Here is an 18744-nt window from a genome sequence, read left to right as displayed (position 1 = left end):
CGCCTTACATGGTATTTGTGTTGTTTTAAAGTCTTACGTTTTCTTTGTCCATTGCCATTTAAAGTAAAGTTGCTAAATTGCTACAGTACTGGTGATTGCCTTGACAAAGCAATCTTTTGTAATGGAATTTGATTAACTTACGGCTTTATTTGTCTGAAATTTAGGCATCTTGCAAGCATGAACGTAGGCTCACTGCATTAAATACGCATTACAAGCATATTCAACAAAAGAAGGAAACTGTGGAGAAAATGCTTGAAGAAAACAGTAACTGGTTGCGCCGTGTGGAGAATGAAATTTGTTTATTGGGCCAGGATGGAAAGATGCCTCAGGTAGAACAGATAACTAATAATCCTTATATGGGGTTCTTTTTATACTTTAAGGTTTCAAAATTTGAGTAGCTATTTTCAGTCAGCAGTGATGAAGACTAATTCACATATCATATGAAGCCTGGTTAGAACCTATTGCCACTGAGCCAAGTTGACATGTTAGTTTGATGATGACTTGGAAGGGTATAATCACAACGTACTTTGTGTTTACTAGTGGCAGTCCTATGGCGCTGCTTACTAAGTCAGAGATTGTGCTGTTCTATAAGAACATGAACATTATAGTATATAACATGCAATGTATTATTCTGTTGCTACTATGTTACTTGTGTGTCCCTTTAAGGCCAGAAGATGTAGTTCTTCATGCTTGAAACAAATCACATGCCAAATTCTATTAGCAGTTGCTGAAGTCAGTTAAAGTTCAGACTGATTTTCCCCTTCACTAAAATCTAACTCCTATGGTCAATTAGAGCTGAAGGGACTCCTGGTCCATTAAGGTATTTTCTGAGGAAGTTTCTCTGTTGATTGCAAAGGATTGACCGTCCTTTTTCTTTTTTAATCTTGTTTGGTAACTAAGCGCCTGACAAAATCCACGTCAACACAAGTTTTATAGTATATTAGCCGATTTTCCGTGGTGTTACTCAAGGTGAATTGGAGGATGTGAACTCCTGCTTCTCTGCCACTGCCTTGCTCTTTTTACCACCATCCACTCCACTTCCTAGCATGACCTCACTACCGTTACATCCCCATAGCCGTACTCCCTCATCTCATATATGTTGATCTGCATCTCATCGCCTCCCACTCGCGCTCTTGTCCTGCCTTATCACCTCTGCTTCACTCCCTATCCTTACTGTCTGTATGGTGCCCCATATCAGCCTCTCTGACTGACCCCGCCCCCACCTTCCTGACTTTGACTGACTACCCCTTCCCCCTCTCTCTACTTCACATCCGCTGTCTACCCATCCCCTCAGGCTGCCGCTGAAGCTATTAACTTGTTCTTTAAAGCACATCTATATAAGCACTATAATTACAACATAGTACTATAAGTGCCCTAAAGAACAAATTGCTGGTTTCACCAGTGAAGAAACTGGAAGGAGGATAGCAATGGCAAGACCATGATTACCAATTCCACCAATGAAGAAATGGGGACTGGCACAATATCAGTGGGGAGAGTCCTGCGAGCAAAGAAAGAAGTGGGACATGGAGCCATGATGCCCCGAAGCCCGCTGAAACCAGAGACATTCCAAGACTGGAACAGGAACCAACAAATATTGGGATGACAATAGCAGGGTGAGGCATCTTGGCAAAGCTCATTGCAGAACATAATGAGAAAGAACAGAATGATCTCAGGCCCGCCAAATCAGAAGTAGCGTCCACAGGCAGGTGAAGAAGGCAAATAGTGGATGATGCCCAAGGACTGCCAAAACCAGAATTTAAAAAAAAAATTAAATTAAAACTGGTCTAAAAAGGCCAAGACATTTTATTTTAAATTAAAGTACTTGCCTGCCGTTCCACCAAGAGAAACACACCAGGGTGACAGTTTGGGGGTGCAGCAACACCATCTAGCACTAGGAAGACTAGTGAATTACACATGGTGTCACGCACAGTAAGTCATAAAGGACAGGAGTTTTATACCATGTAATAATACACAATGCATTATTCTTCTGAGGTAGAGCTGCATCTATAAGGCAGAGGTTCTCAAACTGGGGGACGCAAGGAGGTTATCGGGGGCACAAGGAGGACGGGCTGGCCTAAACTAACTAGCACGAAAACCACCGATGCAGACTCACGTAGCCAGAGGAGATGCAGTATGGGGCGCTTTTTCATTTCTCTCCTCTCCCCATGCTTGGGGTCTCCCATACCCTTTTTATTCCTTATTGTAAAGCGTGGTTTGGGAACTGAAGGCATGGTCAAGGAGGAGGGCTTTGGGGAGTTCTTTGAAAGTTCGGAGGGAGGTGGTATAAAGTAGAGGGAACGGGTTAGAAATTCCCGGAAAGCAGAGGCACAGTGGCTGAATGAGTAACCGGTGATGATGGAGGAAAGGAAATGAGTGAGTAAGAAGAAAAAGTCTGATGTTGGGAAGAGCAGAAAGTGAGTGCAAGGTCGTACAGCAGGAGAAGATTATAAGAGTAGTAAATAAATAAGATATGCAACTGTAAAATTTGATGTAACACTTGTCCATTTAGGAGACTTTTTGGTCACAACCCATTTAATTGTGGCAATATTGCCTTTACCTATCTACTTGAGCATCTTTCTTCAACTGTGTACCAACAAAAGCACATCATGCTCCATTTGTGAGAAAAAAAACTGCAACAACACAATTCTTTGATTATGTAAAAACTTCAGTTTAGTTTGAATTGTAAAGTTTATAAACAAATTGCCAAGCTTTTAAGTTCTACATTAACTACAGGCACGGTATATGCCTCTTTCTCTTGTGAAACCACAATTTTTAAGTCTGCAAGTTCTGCCAACAATTTCAAGAAAAGCTATAGGCAGGGCAAATATTGGAAGCATTTCAAATAAAACCAACAAAAAGATACATAATAACCAGTATTTTTCTTCTCTGCCTTTCTAGTGCAGTATTTATTTTCTCCCATCCACCCCCTGATGTCAGATTTTCTCCGCTCCTCTCCCTGATGGCAGTGACTCATGGTTAGGATATAGTTCCATGGACACTAGCTAACCAAATGATCATTCAAAATAGGCAAACCTCGATAGTAAGTGTTGGTAGGCTGCACACGGTGGGGGCATCACCAATAAGCATGATTATGTCCTCAGTTAACATACAGGCACAAGTATTTTCCAAAGGGGTTCATTGGACAGCAGTCAGGTGCAGAAACCCTGACTTCATTTTCTCTTCCCTGGCCTGTAAGATCCCACTGTTGCACCACCTGAGATCATCTAGCTCAGCATAGACCACAAATCAAACTTTCTGATCTGTGTGGTTCAGTACTACATTACAAAGTGCATTTATCTACTGAGCCTCCAGAAAGCTTGAGCTGTAGCTACATTTTAAAAATTAATAATGACACTGGTCAGTGTTAAATTGTGTAAGGAGCAATGGATTCTTATAGAAACCCATAATTCCAAAATTTTAGCCCTGCAAGAATTATTAATGGCTGAATGGACTGGTTCTAGGAGCCAGGCCAACACTACCATTTGGTGTTCACTGTAGTAATGACCCAGGAGTGCTACCCAGAATCCCAGAAATGTCACTAAATTAGTAGCAGAGCAGAAACTCTAAGAATACTCCCAAGTCTTACCTTGGGCCTTGCAACATAGGAAAATTGGGACAGGAATCAGAGTGCCAATCTGTGCTTGAGAAAAGCCATTTCAAGGGGAGTGAGCGATGCCTTAAGCGTTATCTGGGAAAATTCCTAGTTGAAAGATTTATTGAGCTATCAAGTGGTTGAACATGGTCTAAAAAAGCAGTACCTTTCCTAGCTTTAGGTACTAAAGGACTGTGAGGTCAAGATGCAAACGAGCAGAAATAATAAATAAACAAACATACATTGTGTCAAAGGACAGCATGTATGAGAGGGATAGCACCTGAGTCACCACAGCTGTGCTCAACAAAAGGCAGAACATTAGGGATATCATTACAAGTTATTAGCATTGTAACTTGTGCCTTTTACCCTATATCCATGTTAACAATAAGCTCTGGATCCGCTTGCTTTCATGGACAGTAGCTACCAACATTAGTTTTGGATTATATTTCTTAATTGTGTGTGGCTATTTAGTCCTTTTACTTTTGTATATGCACAACCAGGGATTCTCAAAGTCCTGTTGAAGTGTTTTATAGTCAACCATAAACTGTAGTTCTACTTCTTTCACATTTTGAATGATGTGGAGGTGTACTATACTATTGCGGACAGCAAATTTGCCCTTACAAATATATTTTTGTTAACAGGTCCTTCATCAAGATGTACAGTGCAGTCATTTAAAGGTGGAAGTAATGGACTTAAAACGACAAATTCAGCATATGACTCGATTGCTCTCTCTCCAAAAGCCAGAGAACAGAAGAACTGAAAAGTAAAGCAGTTTATAAACTCATGCCAACATCTTGATCACGAAGACATTATTCACCATTAAATTTACAATTTAGTATTAAATTGTAATTAAAATGCAAACATACTGAAGAGCTTACTTAACTGCATAATGAAAGGAATTATAGGGAAGACGTTTTACTTTGGGAAGTTGCACACCCCCAGCCCATAATTTTCCAACCATTAAAATCAATGGACAGAAAAGCACAGGCATGCACCAGGAGCACTAAAGCAGAAAATCCTCCTTTTATAGCCATGAATACCCTCAAGATTGGGCCATATTAACTAAATGAATTGCTAGAACGTACTCCTCCACATTTTTCAGCAGCTTTATAACAGATGATTTTTTTTTTTTAAATTACTGTATTTTTTTAAAGGGATTCTTTTTTGTTGGTACTTATAATGAAGGGCACACTCTCAGTTTTAGTCCTGTTATTGATCGATCCTAAACTTTTGCTGTTAAAGGATAAAGGAGAGGAAACTTGTTTCCAGACATTTGTCAGCATTTTCTCAAGCCAGCAGGAAATGCATCATTACAACTGGTGGACTCCTAATCTGATATTTCCCTCCACCTTGCAAGGAAATGTCGTGGGCCTTTAAGAACATAAGAACTAGGAGCAGGAGTAAGCCATACAGCCCCTCGAGCCTGCTCTGCCATTCAATAAGATCATAGCTGATCTTCTACCTCAACTCCACTTTCCTGCCCTATCCCCATCTCCCTTGACTCAGTCCATCCTGACCCAGCTCAGTTCAGATCAGGTACTAAATATAGTTTCTGTTATGGACAACATATATCTTCCCCTGTGTGTTCTACTCCAACTTGCAGCACTTAACTTTGATGAGATGGGGAAAAAAATAACATGTTCAGGCAAGAACTCAGCATCAAATCATTAAACATTTAGTGATGTTGGATGGTAACCCTACTCGACTACTGCCAAATGGAGAGAAAAATTACAGTTTTCCAGTCTACTTCGTGCTAACTTACTGCTCGTGGTAACTTAAACCACCTAGTCATAGTATATTAGCAGTAAGGTTAAGTACTATAACCAGCTAAAAAGAAAGGTGTCTTGACCCTTATAACTTACTGTTATGTCAAATTCCATCAGTTTTTATAAGAAATAGGAGCAGAAGTAGGCCATACAGCCCTATCCTCATATCCCGTGATTCCCTTAGTGTCCAAGAATCTACCAATCTCAGTCTTGAATATACTCAACGTCTGAGCATCCACAGTCCTCTGAGTGAAGAAATGTTTCCTCGTCTCGGTCCTAAATGGCCGACCCCTTACCTTGAGACTATGACCCCTAGTTCTAGTGTCTCCAGCCAGGGGAAACAACCTCTCAGCCTCTACCCTGTCAAACCCTCTAAGAATCTTATCCATTTCAATGAGATCACCTCTCATTCTTTTAAACTCCAGAGAATATAGGCCCATTCTACTCAATCTCTCCTCATAGGACAACCCTCTTAGCCCAGGAATCAATCTAGTGGACCTTCGTTGCAGCCCCTTTAAGGCAAGTATATCCTTCCTTAGGTAAGGAGACCAAAACTGTACAGAGTACTTCAAGTGTGGTCTCACCAGAGCTCTATATAATTGCAGCAAGACCTCCTTGCTCCTATACGCCAATCCCCTTGCAGTAGAGGCTAACATACCATTTGCCTTCATAATTGCTTGCTATACCTGCATGTTAACTTTCTGTGATTCATATACAAGGACACTCAAATCCCTCTGAATACCAATCTTTCTTAGTCTCTCACCTTTTTAAAAAATATTCTGCTTTTCCATTCTTCCTACCAAAGTGGATAATTTCACATTTCCCTGTATTATACTCCATCTGCCACCTTCTTGACCACTCATTTAACCTGGTCTATATCCCTTTGCAGCCTCTTTGGATCCTTCTCACAGCTTACTTTCCCACCTAGCTTTGTATTGTCAGCCAACTTGGAAACATTACACTCGGTCCCCTTATCTAAGTCATTGATATATTGTAAACAGCTAAGGCCCAAGCACTTATCCTTGCGGCACCCCACTAGTTACAACCTGCCAACCCAAAAATAAATCTTTCATGTTTAAATGAGGAGTACCGTATTTATTCGATGCGCGCATATGACCCAGTTGAGCAATTATAAGCTCAGTTTACTGCATTAAGGAAGAAAAAATCCACTCTGTTTTTGCAACATAGGGAAAAAATGAAATGTGCAACAATGTGTGAAACCTTACATTATGTTACATATATGATGCAGTTGGACCTGCACAATAATTGTTTGTTTTGCTTTCACCTTTACAGGCTTATAAACACTTTGCTTCCCGCATTCCACCAACAGTATCGAAGATTGAAAGAAGCTGGACTTGCTTCGGCAGTTGCTGAGGATACGTTTATGGAAGTGGAGCAGTTAGTACTACATGAGAAAGGGATTGTATGGGAAGATCAGATTATGGAATTACCAGAACAGATATCTGATGGTCAGCAAAATGTTTCCTCCATCATGAATTACTCACAGCTCTCCTATTGCGAGGCTACACTATGCAGTATGTAAACGGTTAACTATTCTTGACCTATAATTAAGTAGCATAATTTAATTAACTGGAAGAATGAATCATTGTAGGAATGTAGATCATAAAACAAAGCGGATACATTTCAAACCATACTTTTGTGAATTACTGTAGCTTTTTGGACTTTATTTAAATGTTGTGTTGATATTTAATTGATACATAAGCAGAAAACTGCTTTACAATGTGTCAACATATGTATCTTTTTTTCCCCAGTCTGGTCCTAAACCTCCTTGCACAAAACCCCAGTTAATCCTAGATTATATTAAATTGTTGCCAAGGAAATTCTAGAGGTTTATATTTTTCTCCATTAGTTAATTTTGGTAAGCATGAATGTAAAGTCGGGTTCTCCATTTTATATTCACACTGCCTTTATCATTAAAATTAGCAAATGAAGGAAAATGAACTCCTTTGCTACAATATGCCTGGTTCTCCTGTCCTGTTAGGTTGCTGTGAAGTGAAAATGGTTCAGTAGTTAAAACAATAAAGGGTTCACAATCCCTGTACTAATTTTTATTCTAAGGAATCTTACAACACCAGGTTGTAGTCCAACAATTTTATTTTAAAATCACAAGCTTTCGGAGATTATCCCCTTCGTCAGGTGAATGAGTGAAAGGTTCTCAAATCGCATATCTTATATTAGGCTGGGACACCATCACACCAATCAAAAGGTGTCGTTGGTGTTCAAACAGGCCAGTCACGGAGAACAGTACGTCCCAGTACACTGAATATATATTGTCTCAATTACACAGACAGAGAGAAAGAGACCCAAATGGCAGAGAGAGAGAGAGTATTAAAAACAGATAACTTTTTTTTCCCTTTTGCTGGTGGGGTTACGTGTAGCGTGACATGAACCCAAGATCCCGGTTGAGGCCGTCCTCATGGGTGCGGAACTTGGCTATCAACTTCTGCTCGACGATTTTGCGTTGTCGTGTGTCTCAAAGGCCGCCTTGGAGAACGCTTACCCGAAGATCGGTGGCTGAATGTCCTTGACTGCTAAAGTGTTCCCCGACTGGGAGGGAACCCTCCTGTCTGGCGACTGTTGCGCGGTGTCCGTTCATCCGTTGTCGCAGTATCTGCATGAACTCGCCAATGTACCATGCTCCGGGGCATCCTTTCCTGCAACGTATGAGGTAGACAACGTTGGCCGAGTCACAGGAGTATGAACCATGTACCTGGTGGGTGGTGTCCTCTCGTGTGATGGTGGTATCCATGTCGATGATCTGGCATGTCTTGCAGAGGTTGCCATGGCAGGGTTGTGTGGTGTTGTGGACGCTGTTCTCCTGAAAGCTGGGTAATTTGCTGCGAACGATGGTCTGTTTGAGGTTGGGTGGCTGTTTGAAGGCGAATAGGCCATTCGGCCCTTCAAGCCTGCTCTGCCATTCAATAAGATCATGGCTGATCCTCTACCTCAATACCATATTCCCGCTCTCTCCCCATACCCCTTGATGCTTTTTGTGTCTAGAAATCTATCGATCTCCTCCTTAAATGTATTCAGTGACTTAGCCTCCACAGCCTTCTGTGGCAGAGAATTCCACAGGTTCACCACCCTCTGAGTGAAGAAATTTCTCCTCATCTCAGTCCTAAATGTCCTATCCCGTATCCTGAGACTGTGACCCCTCGTTCTAGACTCCCCAGCCAGGGGAAACACCCTCCCTGCGTCCAGTCTGTCTTGCCCTATCAGAATTTTATACATTTCAATGAGATCCCCTCTCATTCTTCTAAACTTTAGTGAATACAGGCCGAGTCGACCCAATCTCTCCTCATATGACAGTCCTGCCACCCCAGGAATCAGTCTGGTGAAGCTTCGCTGCACTCCCTCCATGGTAAGGAGACCAAAGCTGCACAACAATACTCTGGTGTGGTCTCACCAAAGCCCTGTATATCTGTAATAAGACATCCTTGCTCCTGTACTCTAATCCTCTTGCAATGAAGGCCAACATATCATTTGCCTTCCTAACTGCTTGCTGCACCTGCATGTTTGCTTTCAGTGACTGGTGTACAAGGACACCCAGGTCCCTTTGTACATCAACATTCCCCAATATATCACCATTTAAATAATACTCTGCCTTTCTATTTTTCCTTCCGAAGTGGATAACTTCACGTTTATCACATTATACTGCATCTGCCATGTATTTGCCCACATACTCAACTTGTCTAAATCGCCTTGAAGCCTCTTTGCATCTTCCTCACAACTCACATTCCCACCTGGTTTTGTGTCATCAGCAAACTTGGAAATATTACATTTGGTTCCCTCATCCAAATCATTTATTTATATATATATATATATGTAAATAAATAAATGGGGTACTGGTGGGGTACCGCAGAGATTATATATATATAATCTCTGCGGTACCCCACTAGTCACTGCCTGCCTCCCTGAAAAAGACCCATTTATTTCTACTCTCTGTTTCCTGTCTGTTAATCAGTTTTCAAACCATGCCAGTATATTACCCCCAATCCCATGTGCTTTAATTTTGCACTCTAATCTCTTTTATGTGGGACTTTATCAAAGGCCTTCTGAAAATCCAAATACACCAAATCCACTGGTTCTCTCTCATCTATTCTACCAGTTGCATCCTCTTTAAAAACTCCAGTAGGTTTGTCAAACACTATTTCCCTTTCATAAATCCATGTTGACTTTGTCTAATCCCGTTGATATTTTCTAAGTGTCCTGTTATCACATACTTTATAACAGACTCTAGAATTTTCTCTACTACTGATGTTGGGATAACCGGTCTGTAGTTCCCTATTTTCTCTCCCTTTTTTTAAATAGTGGGGTTACATTTGCCACCCTCCAATCTGCAGGAACTGTTCCATAATCCATAGAATTTTGAAAGATGACAACCAATGCATCCACTATTTCCATGGCTACCTCTTTTAGTACTCTGGGATGCAGATTATCAGGCCCTGGAGATTTATTGGCTTTCAGTCCCATTAATTTCTCCAGCACTTTTTTTTAAACCAATACTAATTTCCTTTAGTTCCTCCTTCTCACGAGACCCTTGGTTCCCTAGCATTTCTGGGAATTTATTTGTGTCCTCTTTTGTGAAGACCGAACCAAAGTATTTGTTTAATTGCTCTGCCATTTCCTTGTTCCCCATTATAAATTCTCCAGTTTCGGATTGTAAGGGACCTACATTTGTCTTCACTAATCTTTTTCTTTTTATGTACTTGTAGAAGCTTTTACAGTCCACATTTATGTTCCTTGCAAGTTTACTCTCATACTTTATTTTTCTTCTCTTAATCAATCTCTTGGTCCTTTTTTGCTGAATTCTAAACTGCTCCCAATCCTCAGGCTTGCTATTTTTTCTGGCAGTTTATATGACTCCTCTTTGGATCTAATACTATCCTTAATTTCTTTTATTAGCCAGAGTTGGGCTGCTTTTCCTATTGCGTTTTTGTGAAAGAAAGGAATGTATAACTGTTGCAATTCATGCATTCGTTCCTTAAATGTTAGCCATTGCCTATCCACTGTCATGCCTTTTAAGAAGCTCCCCAATCTATCTTAGCCAACTCACTCCTCATACCGTAGTAGTTTCCTTTGTTTAGATTTAGGACCCTAGTTTCGGATTGGACTACTTCACTTTCCATCTTAATGAAGACTTCTATCATGTTATGGTCACTCTTCCCTAAAGGACCCTGCACAACAAGATTATTAATTAACCCCTTCTCATTGAACAATACCCAATCTAGGATAGCCTGTTCCCTGTTTGGCTCCTCAACGTACTGGTCTAAAAAACCATCTCGTACACTCTCCAGGAATTCATCCTCCACATTATTATTGCTAATTTGGTTTGGCTAGTCTATATGTAGCTTAAAGTCACCCATGATTACCAGAGGGCCCTAGTTACATGCATCTCTAATTTCCTGTTTGATGCCGTCCCCTACATTACCAATACTGTTTGGTGGGAGTTGTCTATAGGCCTCCAGTGTTTTCTGCCCCTTGGTGCTTCTTAACTCCATCCAGACTGTTTCTACATCTTAATTTTCTGTGCCAATATCCTTTTACATTATTGCTCTGATTTCATCCTTTGCAGACAACGCCACCCCACCTCCTTTTCCTTTTTTCCTTTCCTTCCTAAATATGAAATACCCTTGGATATTCAGCTCCCAGCCTTGGTCACCCTGCAACCATGTCTCTGTAATTGCAATTATATCGTATCCGTTTACATCTCTTTGCACTGTTAATTCGTCTACCTTATTACGAATGCTTTGTGCATTCAGATACAGTGCCTTTAGATTTGTCTTTTTAACATTTTTAGACATCTTAGCATTTTTTTGCACTATGGCCTTATTTGTCTTATTTCCATTATTTTCTTACCCGGACCCTATTTGTTAGTGCACTCTTTTGTTTGTACGCTCTGTCCCTTCCTGACACAATCTGGTGACCCTTACCCCAATCACTTTCCTGCACCGCTTCCTTGTCTCTTCTCTTTAGCATTCTAGATTTCTCTCCACCGGGACCCCCCCCCCCCCCCCCACCTTATTTAGTTTAAAGCTCTATCTACCTCCCTAGTTATTCGACTTGCTAGAACTCTGGTCCCAACATGGTTCATGTATTGTCCATCCGAACAGAACAGCTCTCTCTTTCCCCAGTACTGGGGCCAGTGCCCCACGAATCAAAACTCACTTCTCCCACACCAATCTTTGAGCCACGCACTCATCACCCTGATCTTATTGACCCGATGCCAATTTGCTCATGGCTCAGTTAATAATCCAGAGATTATTACCTTTGTGGTTCTGCTTTTTAATTTAGTCCCTAGCTGCTCAAACTCTCTCTCAGCAGAACCTTTTTCTTAGTCCTACCTATGTCGTTGGTAGCTACTTGGACCATGACAACTGGATCTTCCCCCTCCCACTCCAAGTTCTTCTCCAGCCCGGAAGCGATGTCCTTAACCCTGGCACTGGGTAGGCAACATCGCCTTCGGGACTCATGCTCCTGGCTGCAGAGAACAGTGTCTATCCCCCTAACTATACTATCGCCTACTACAACCGCCTTCCTTTTTACTCCCCCCACTTGAACGGCTTCCTGTACCATGGTGCCATGGTCAGTTTGCTCATCCTCCCCGCAGTCCCCGCACTTGTCCACGAGGGTTGCAAGAACCTCGAATCTATTGGCAAGTGCAGGGACTGAGGCTGCTGCAATATTACCTCCTGGATCCTCGTACCTGTCTCACTCACAGTCACATCCTTCTGCTCCTGACCATATGTCAATTCTAAAGTATCTAATCTAAGGGATGTGGCTGCCTCCTGGAGCAAAAGGTCCAGGTAGCTTTCTCCCTCCCTGATGTCTCGCAATGTCCGCAGCTCGAAGTCCAGCTCCTCGACTCGGAGCTGACACTTAACGCAGATGTAGTCGCCCTGGACAGAAATGTGCACAAGCTCCCACATGTTGCAGCAGCAACACATCTCCTGTTCTCCCATTATTTTATTTAATTAATTAGTTTAGTGTTAATCAAATTATTTACCTCGTTTACTTTATTAAATTAATTAAATTAAGATTAGTTTTTAAAATTGAGTTATATGCTATATGTTAACTTAAAACTTAGCTCACAGTCACTACTAATCACTTACCTGCCTCACCTGTGACATCACCCTGCAGTTTTCTGTTGTTGCAGGTCTGCTGCTGCTTTTATCCCTGCTCTCGGGCCTCGGTCTGCTGCTGCTCAGGTCCGCCGCCGCTCTGCGGAAAAAGTTAAGAAACACAAGGCAAAGCAAAGGAACACCTCCTTCCCCCAAACTCCCACACTTACCAAACTCTCAAGTTTCTCACTCTGTGCCTGCTGCACTCCGTGCCGGTTGCACTCACAGGCCCCTGTATTTATACCATTTGTAACTCAGATGAGTCAGCCCTGCTCTGCTACTGTTTCAGGAACCAATTTAATCTCGCTAACTAATTAACTAACTACAGAAGCTCTCCAGTAGGACAAAAAGTGCCTCATTTTTGGCACAATTGCTTTATTCTTTCTTATAGATGTGTAAATATAATTTAAAGAATACCCCACTGGCCATACCACATTGTATACGTCATCCTTTTGACCATTTTCTTTATTTGCGAATTGCAGTGTTCCATAATTACCCAATCAGCACATTTTTTGGATCTGCCAGTAGAAGTAAAAAGCTGTGCTTGACGAAACATTTTTTTCTTGGCATCCGTTCTGTTGAAATCTTCACAGCTGAGATGAATTTCAGAAATTGTGATGCCATTTTTATCTGCACAGTTTGGTTTTCCAGTTTATCCTGTCTCCGACTATTATGTTGAAAACAATGTCCAAGAAAATGGTGATGATTGAACTTCTGGATGTGATCAACATGATTATTTGTGTTTTCCAATGAGTGATGATAATCCAAAGAACCATTGCCCATGTTTGAGTTAATTTGTATTGTTGTCATAATTTGGCCATTTTAGTGCACTAAGGTTGCTGTTGCCCCAGAACCAAAAATTAAAATATAATTTTTTTAATGAATGGAGAAAGGAGGACATACATATGTGTATATTCAGGAGTAAAATGAGTATGCACTTTTTACCCCTCAACATACTTTTACTCAATCTGTGTGCAAATTTCACCTGCACAACAGCACCTTAAATAAGATTAATCTTTTGTGTAACAAATTCTTTTTAGATAGAATGAATGAATAAATAGACTGTGCAAACATTGGCAACTTTTATCTGCAATTTATAAAAATCTTGATCCAAAAGAACCTTCTTTGGTAAAGCCAAACAATCAACAGCATTCCATTGTACCAGACAAATATACAAAAGGTCTTAAAAGTGTACTTGGTAGCTTCAGCATGACTTCCCATCAATTTAAACAAGATTTTAACTGTGTTCTAGTTCCAAGTACATTACTTATACCAGGAGAAAATATATTGCCTCAACCTTATTTTGTTTTTGCACATATGTCAAGGTACGAAAAGAACTCCTACAGCTTTCGCTGGTACACTTCTGGAAGAAGTCAAAAAGGATAGATCCCCTGATCAATTAAAATCATCAATAGGTAGGTGGAATATTGTGTTTTACTTATTTATTAAGATATTCAATGGTGCACATTGTTAAAAGCAAAATACTGTGGATGCTGGAATCAGAAATAAAAACAGGAAATGCTGGAAAAGCTCAGCAAGTCGAGCAGCGTCTACAAAGGAAGAAACAGAGTTAACGTGCTTCGACCTAAAATATTAACTTTTTTTTCTCCACAGATGCTGTCTGACTTGCTGAGCTTTTCCAACATTTTCTGTTTTTATGTGCACGTTTTTAATGTGTCCATACATATCAGTGTAATTCAAAGGGCTTTTGTTAGATTTACATTATTCTAACTATCCAGTCTGCTTGTAGGTTGATAATTTAATGATGGATCTCTGCTTATAGCTTCAAAAAAGTACAACACAATTGTATTTGAGACTGATAGAATAAAGATTATTGAAATAAGAATCTGAGGGAAAGATTTCTTACTGTGTTTGACGAGGAATTAGAGTCCACAGAGCAATTTTTGTTCGATGTACTCCATTCTCCAATTCTAAAAATGTGCAGTGTATTTTTTTTGAACCTCCTGTCAGCCTTCCTGGCATTGCTGAAGAAGCCCTGTTTCCTGAAGCAGTTCCAGTGATGCACTGCAGGTGCTATTTGGAGTAGCCCATGAGGCAATCTGGAGTTGTCCGACCCTAAGAAAACTATCTGCTGGGTTTCCAGCATTATTCTACAATAAATTCGGCTGGTAATAGTTTTCTTCGGAACAGGCAGCTCTGGATCAAATTTAAAGCTGGTCCAAAGTAGCATCCCCATGCAGTAAATGGAGCCACTCCAGTGCACACAATTTTCTTTCTACTAGTACAAAAGCAAAATACTGCAGATGCTGGCAATCTTAAATAAAAATAGAAAATGCTGGAAACGCTCAGCAGGTCAGGCAGCATCCATGAAGAGATAAACCCAGTTAATGTTTCGTCAATGACTTTTCATAAGAACTGCTGAAGACAGGAGAATGGGTAAGCCTACTGGCCAGAGAAATGGGCGCACTGGCGATTACGGTGGAAAAAGAGCTTGGTATCGTCTCTCAAGATGATATGAACTCTTCCGCCTCCGTGCCCACTTCTTTAGCCAGGGGGCTTCCCCTTGCACAGTGAACCCTTTCTCCTGTCTTTACTCGACATGATGCTGAGCTCTGCTTCCACTGAGCCAACGAACACCACAAGACTACGTTCAAGTCGCCAGCGTACGAACTAGAGTTGGAATATAGTGAATGGGTCTTCCCTGGGTGAATTTGAACTGAACCTTTCAGTTAACAGCCAAGCATGCTGGCCCGTTGCACCATAGAGATATCTCTCTATGTAGGAAAAGGTCCGATTTTAACTTGGGCTAATAGGATTGGTCACTGCCCAACTCTACTGGGAGTGTAATGACTTGGTCTTAATTTATGAAGTGAAGCTCACAGAATTAAATTTATTTTGTTAGACAAAAGAATATTGGGATAGGAGAAAATCAAAGTCTTTAAATGACAAAAGGCACAGACAATGCAGATATAAGCAGACTGTCATTTGCACTTTTAGTGCTGAACTAGACAACACATTTACAAACGGAGACTGCAGTTTGGAAGAAAATGTTTTTCTTTTACTTTACTCCATTTCTAATATTGGTCAACTGCACCTCAGCCAAGGTCAGATTACAGGGTTTTTTTCGTGAACTTTGGACTCGTCAAGGTGTTTGTGTTGGAGAATGCCTCACTTTCCCTTTTAGGCATCCAATGAGAACATAAGAAATAGGAGCAGGAGTAGGCCACATGGCCCCTCGAGCCTGCTCCACCATTCAATCAGATCATGGCTGATCTTCGACCTCAACGCCACTTACCTGCCCGATCACCATATCCCTTGATTCCCCTAGAGTCCAAAATTCTATCTATCTCAGCCTTGAATATACTCAACAACTCATAGAAACATAGAAAATAGGAGCAAGAGTAGGCCATTCGGCCCTTCGGGCCTGCTCCGCCATTCAAAATTATCATGGCTGATCGTCCAACTCAGTACCCTGTTCCTGCTTTTTCCCCATATCTCTTGATCCCAAAAGCATGAAGAAATATATCTATCTCCTTCTTAAATACATCTAATGACTTGCCCTCCATTGCCTTCTGTGGTAGAGAATTCTACAGGTTCACCACCCTCTGAGTGAAGAAATTTCTCCTCATCTCGGTTCTAAATGGCATACCCCGTATCCTGAGACTGTGACCTCTGGTTCTGGACTCCCCAGCCATCGGGAACATCTTCCCTGCATCTAGTCTGTCTAGTCCTGTTAGAATTTTATATGTTTCGATGAGATCACCTCTCATTCTTCTAAACTCTAGTGAATATAGGCCTAGTCGACCCAATCTCCCCTCATACGTCAGTCCTGCCATCCCAGGAATCAGTCTGGTAAACCTTCGTTGCACTCCCTCCATGGCAAGGACATCCTTCCTCAGATAAGGAGACCAAAACTGCACACAATACTCCAGATGTGGTCTCACCAAGGCCCTGTATAACTGCAGTAAGACATCCCTGCTCCTGTACTCAAATCCTCTTGCAATGAAGGCCAACATACCATTCGCCTTCCTAACTGCTTGCTGCAGCTGAATGCTCGCTTTCAGCGACTGGTGTACAAGGACACCCAGGTCTCGTTGCACCTCCCCTTTTCCCAATCTATCACCATTCAGATATTAATCTGCCTTTCTGTTTTTACAACCAAAGTGGATAACCTCACATTTATCCATGTTATACTGCATCTGCCATGTTCTTGCCCACTCACCCAACTTGTCTAAATCACACTGGAGCCTCTTCGCATCCTCCTCACAGCTCACATTCCACCCCAGCTTTGTGTCGTCTGCAAACTTGGAAATGTTACATTTAGTTTCCTCATCCAAATCATTGATATATATTGTGAATAGCTGGGGCCCAAGCACTGATCCCTGCAGCACCCCACTATTCACTGCCTGTCACCCTGTTTCCTGTCTGTCAACCAATTCTCAATCCATGCCAGTATATTCCCCCCAATCCCATGTGCGTTAATTTTGCACACTAACCTCTTGTGTGGGATCTTATCAAAAGCCTTCTGAAAATCCAAGTACACCACATCCACTGGTTCTCAACCTATCTATTCTACTAGTTACATCCTCAAAAAACTCCAGTAGATTTGTTAAGCATGACTTCCCTTTCATAAACCCATGCTGACTTTGTCCAATCCTGTTAATGCCCTCCAAGTGTTCTATTATCACATCTTTTATAATAGACTCTAGCATTTTCCCCACTACTTATGTTAGGCTAACTGGTCTATAATTTCCTCCTTTTTTAAATAGTGGGGTTACATTTGCCACCCTCCAATCTGTAGGAACTGTTCCAGAGTCTATAGAATTTTGGAAGATGACCACCAATGCATCCACTATTTCCAGGGCCACTTCCTTTACTACTCTGGGATTTAGATTATCAGGCCCTGGGGATTTGTCAGCCTTTAGCCCCATTAATTTCCCTAGCACTTTTTTTTTACTAATACTGGTTGCCTTCAGTTCCTCCCTCTCACTAGACCCTTGGTTCCCTAACATTTCTGGGAGGTTATTTGTGTCCTCCTTTGTGAAGATTGAACCAAAATATGTGTTTAATTGTTCTGCCATTTCTTTGCTCCCCATTATAATTTCCCCCATTTCTGACTCAGCATCCACAGCCCTCTGGGGTAGAGAATTTCAAAGATTCACAACCCTCTGAGTGAAGAAATTCCTCCTCATCTCAGTCATGAATGGCTAAACCCTTATCCTGCGACTATGCCCCCTAGTTCTAGACTCTCCAGCCATGGGAAATAACTTCTCAGCATCTACGCTGCCAAACCCCCTCATAATCTTATATGTTTCAATGAGATCACCTCTCATTCTTCCAAACTCCAGAGAGTATAGGCCCATTCTACTCAACCTCACCTCTTAGGACAACCCTCTCATCCTAGGAATTAATCTAGTGAACCTTCGCTGCACCGCCTCGAAGGCAAATATATGTCTTTCAATGTCAGCACCAAGCACTCCTAGGTTAAGGGAGTGTGGTTACATTCAGAATAAAGTCCCCTCTACCCCAGTGTGCTTCAATCTCAACCTCCAAAATGTATCCTGTATTGCACCCTTGTCCTATTCCCACACCCACCATCTTGTGGCTTCGCTGAGTGAAATTAACAAATCGGAGCAGAATTAGACTGCCCAAATTAATTTTGCATAGAACTTTTTGGTCATAAAACAGAAGGGACTTTACCCCATAAGTGTGGATTGCTTTTGTACCAAGGTCATAGGATACAATGATACAACTAGTCCCTCTTTATAGTATTCAAATTTAAATTGATTGCGATCGATCTTTCCCAGTTTAAAAAAAAAGTGTCATGGCAAGAGTTGATGCCATCTTCCATCATCATACTGACTAAACTGACTCATTCACTGGAAGGGGATCCTGGCTTTCGAAGCATCAGGCCTCTTAATTAGAGATCTTTGGATCCATTTCAGAACTGTAGAACTCCTGCACTTCCATATCAGGTGGAAAATCAAATGCAGGTGATACTTTTCCATCCGGATTCCGTTGATAAACCATATTCTACATCAGCTTAAGCAGCTGAGGAGAAAACTTCAGGATCCTCTGATTCTCCACAATGTTATTCAGTATTGGATATGAACAGGCTAACTTGGGTTTAGTTATCAGACCTGCACTGTACAAAACTGTCCAGTCATGTGGCCACAATATTCAAGTCACCTACCAGCACTTGGAAGTGACTTAATTGTCTTGACTGCCTTCCCTAAATCTAACCCAGTGCCAATTCTCCTCCTGAGGCCATCTGCAATGCAGA

At 41.4% G+C, this 18744-nt stretch overlaps 1 protein-coding gene across 2 annotated transcripts in view; it reads left to right on the top strand.

Annotated features, from left to right (window-relative positions):
• Positions 1–18744, top strand: part of kif18a (kinesin family member 18A) — a 135941-nt gene that overhangs the window by 66139 nt on the left and 51058 nt on the right. The window contains exons 11-14 of one of the 2 annotated variants that reach the window (XM_067994087.1): positions 165–329; positions 4234–4355; positions 6652–6827; positions 13826–13915. In XM_067994087.1, the coding sequence (XP_067850188.1) occupies positions 165–329; positions 4234–4355; positions 6652–6827; positions 13826–13915 (553 nt within the window). Of the gene's footprint in view, positions 1–164; positions 330–4233; positions 4356–6651; positions 6894–13825; positions 13916–18744 lie in introns of both variants that reach the window. The other variant, XM_067994086.1, reaches the window with a different exon arrangement.

This window comes from Heptranchias perlo, chromosome 12 (assembly GCF_035084215.1).
Source record: "Heptranchias perlo isolate sHepPer1 chromosome 12, sHepPer1.hap1, whole genome shotgun sequence".
NCBI lineage: Eukaryota > Metazoa > Chordata > Chondrichthyes > Hexanchiformes > Hexanchidae > Heptranchias > Heptranchias perlo.
Note: the sequence above shows the minus strand (reverse complement) of the source record. Positions and strands in the feature narration are given on the sequence as shown.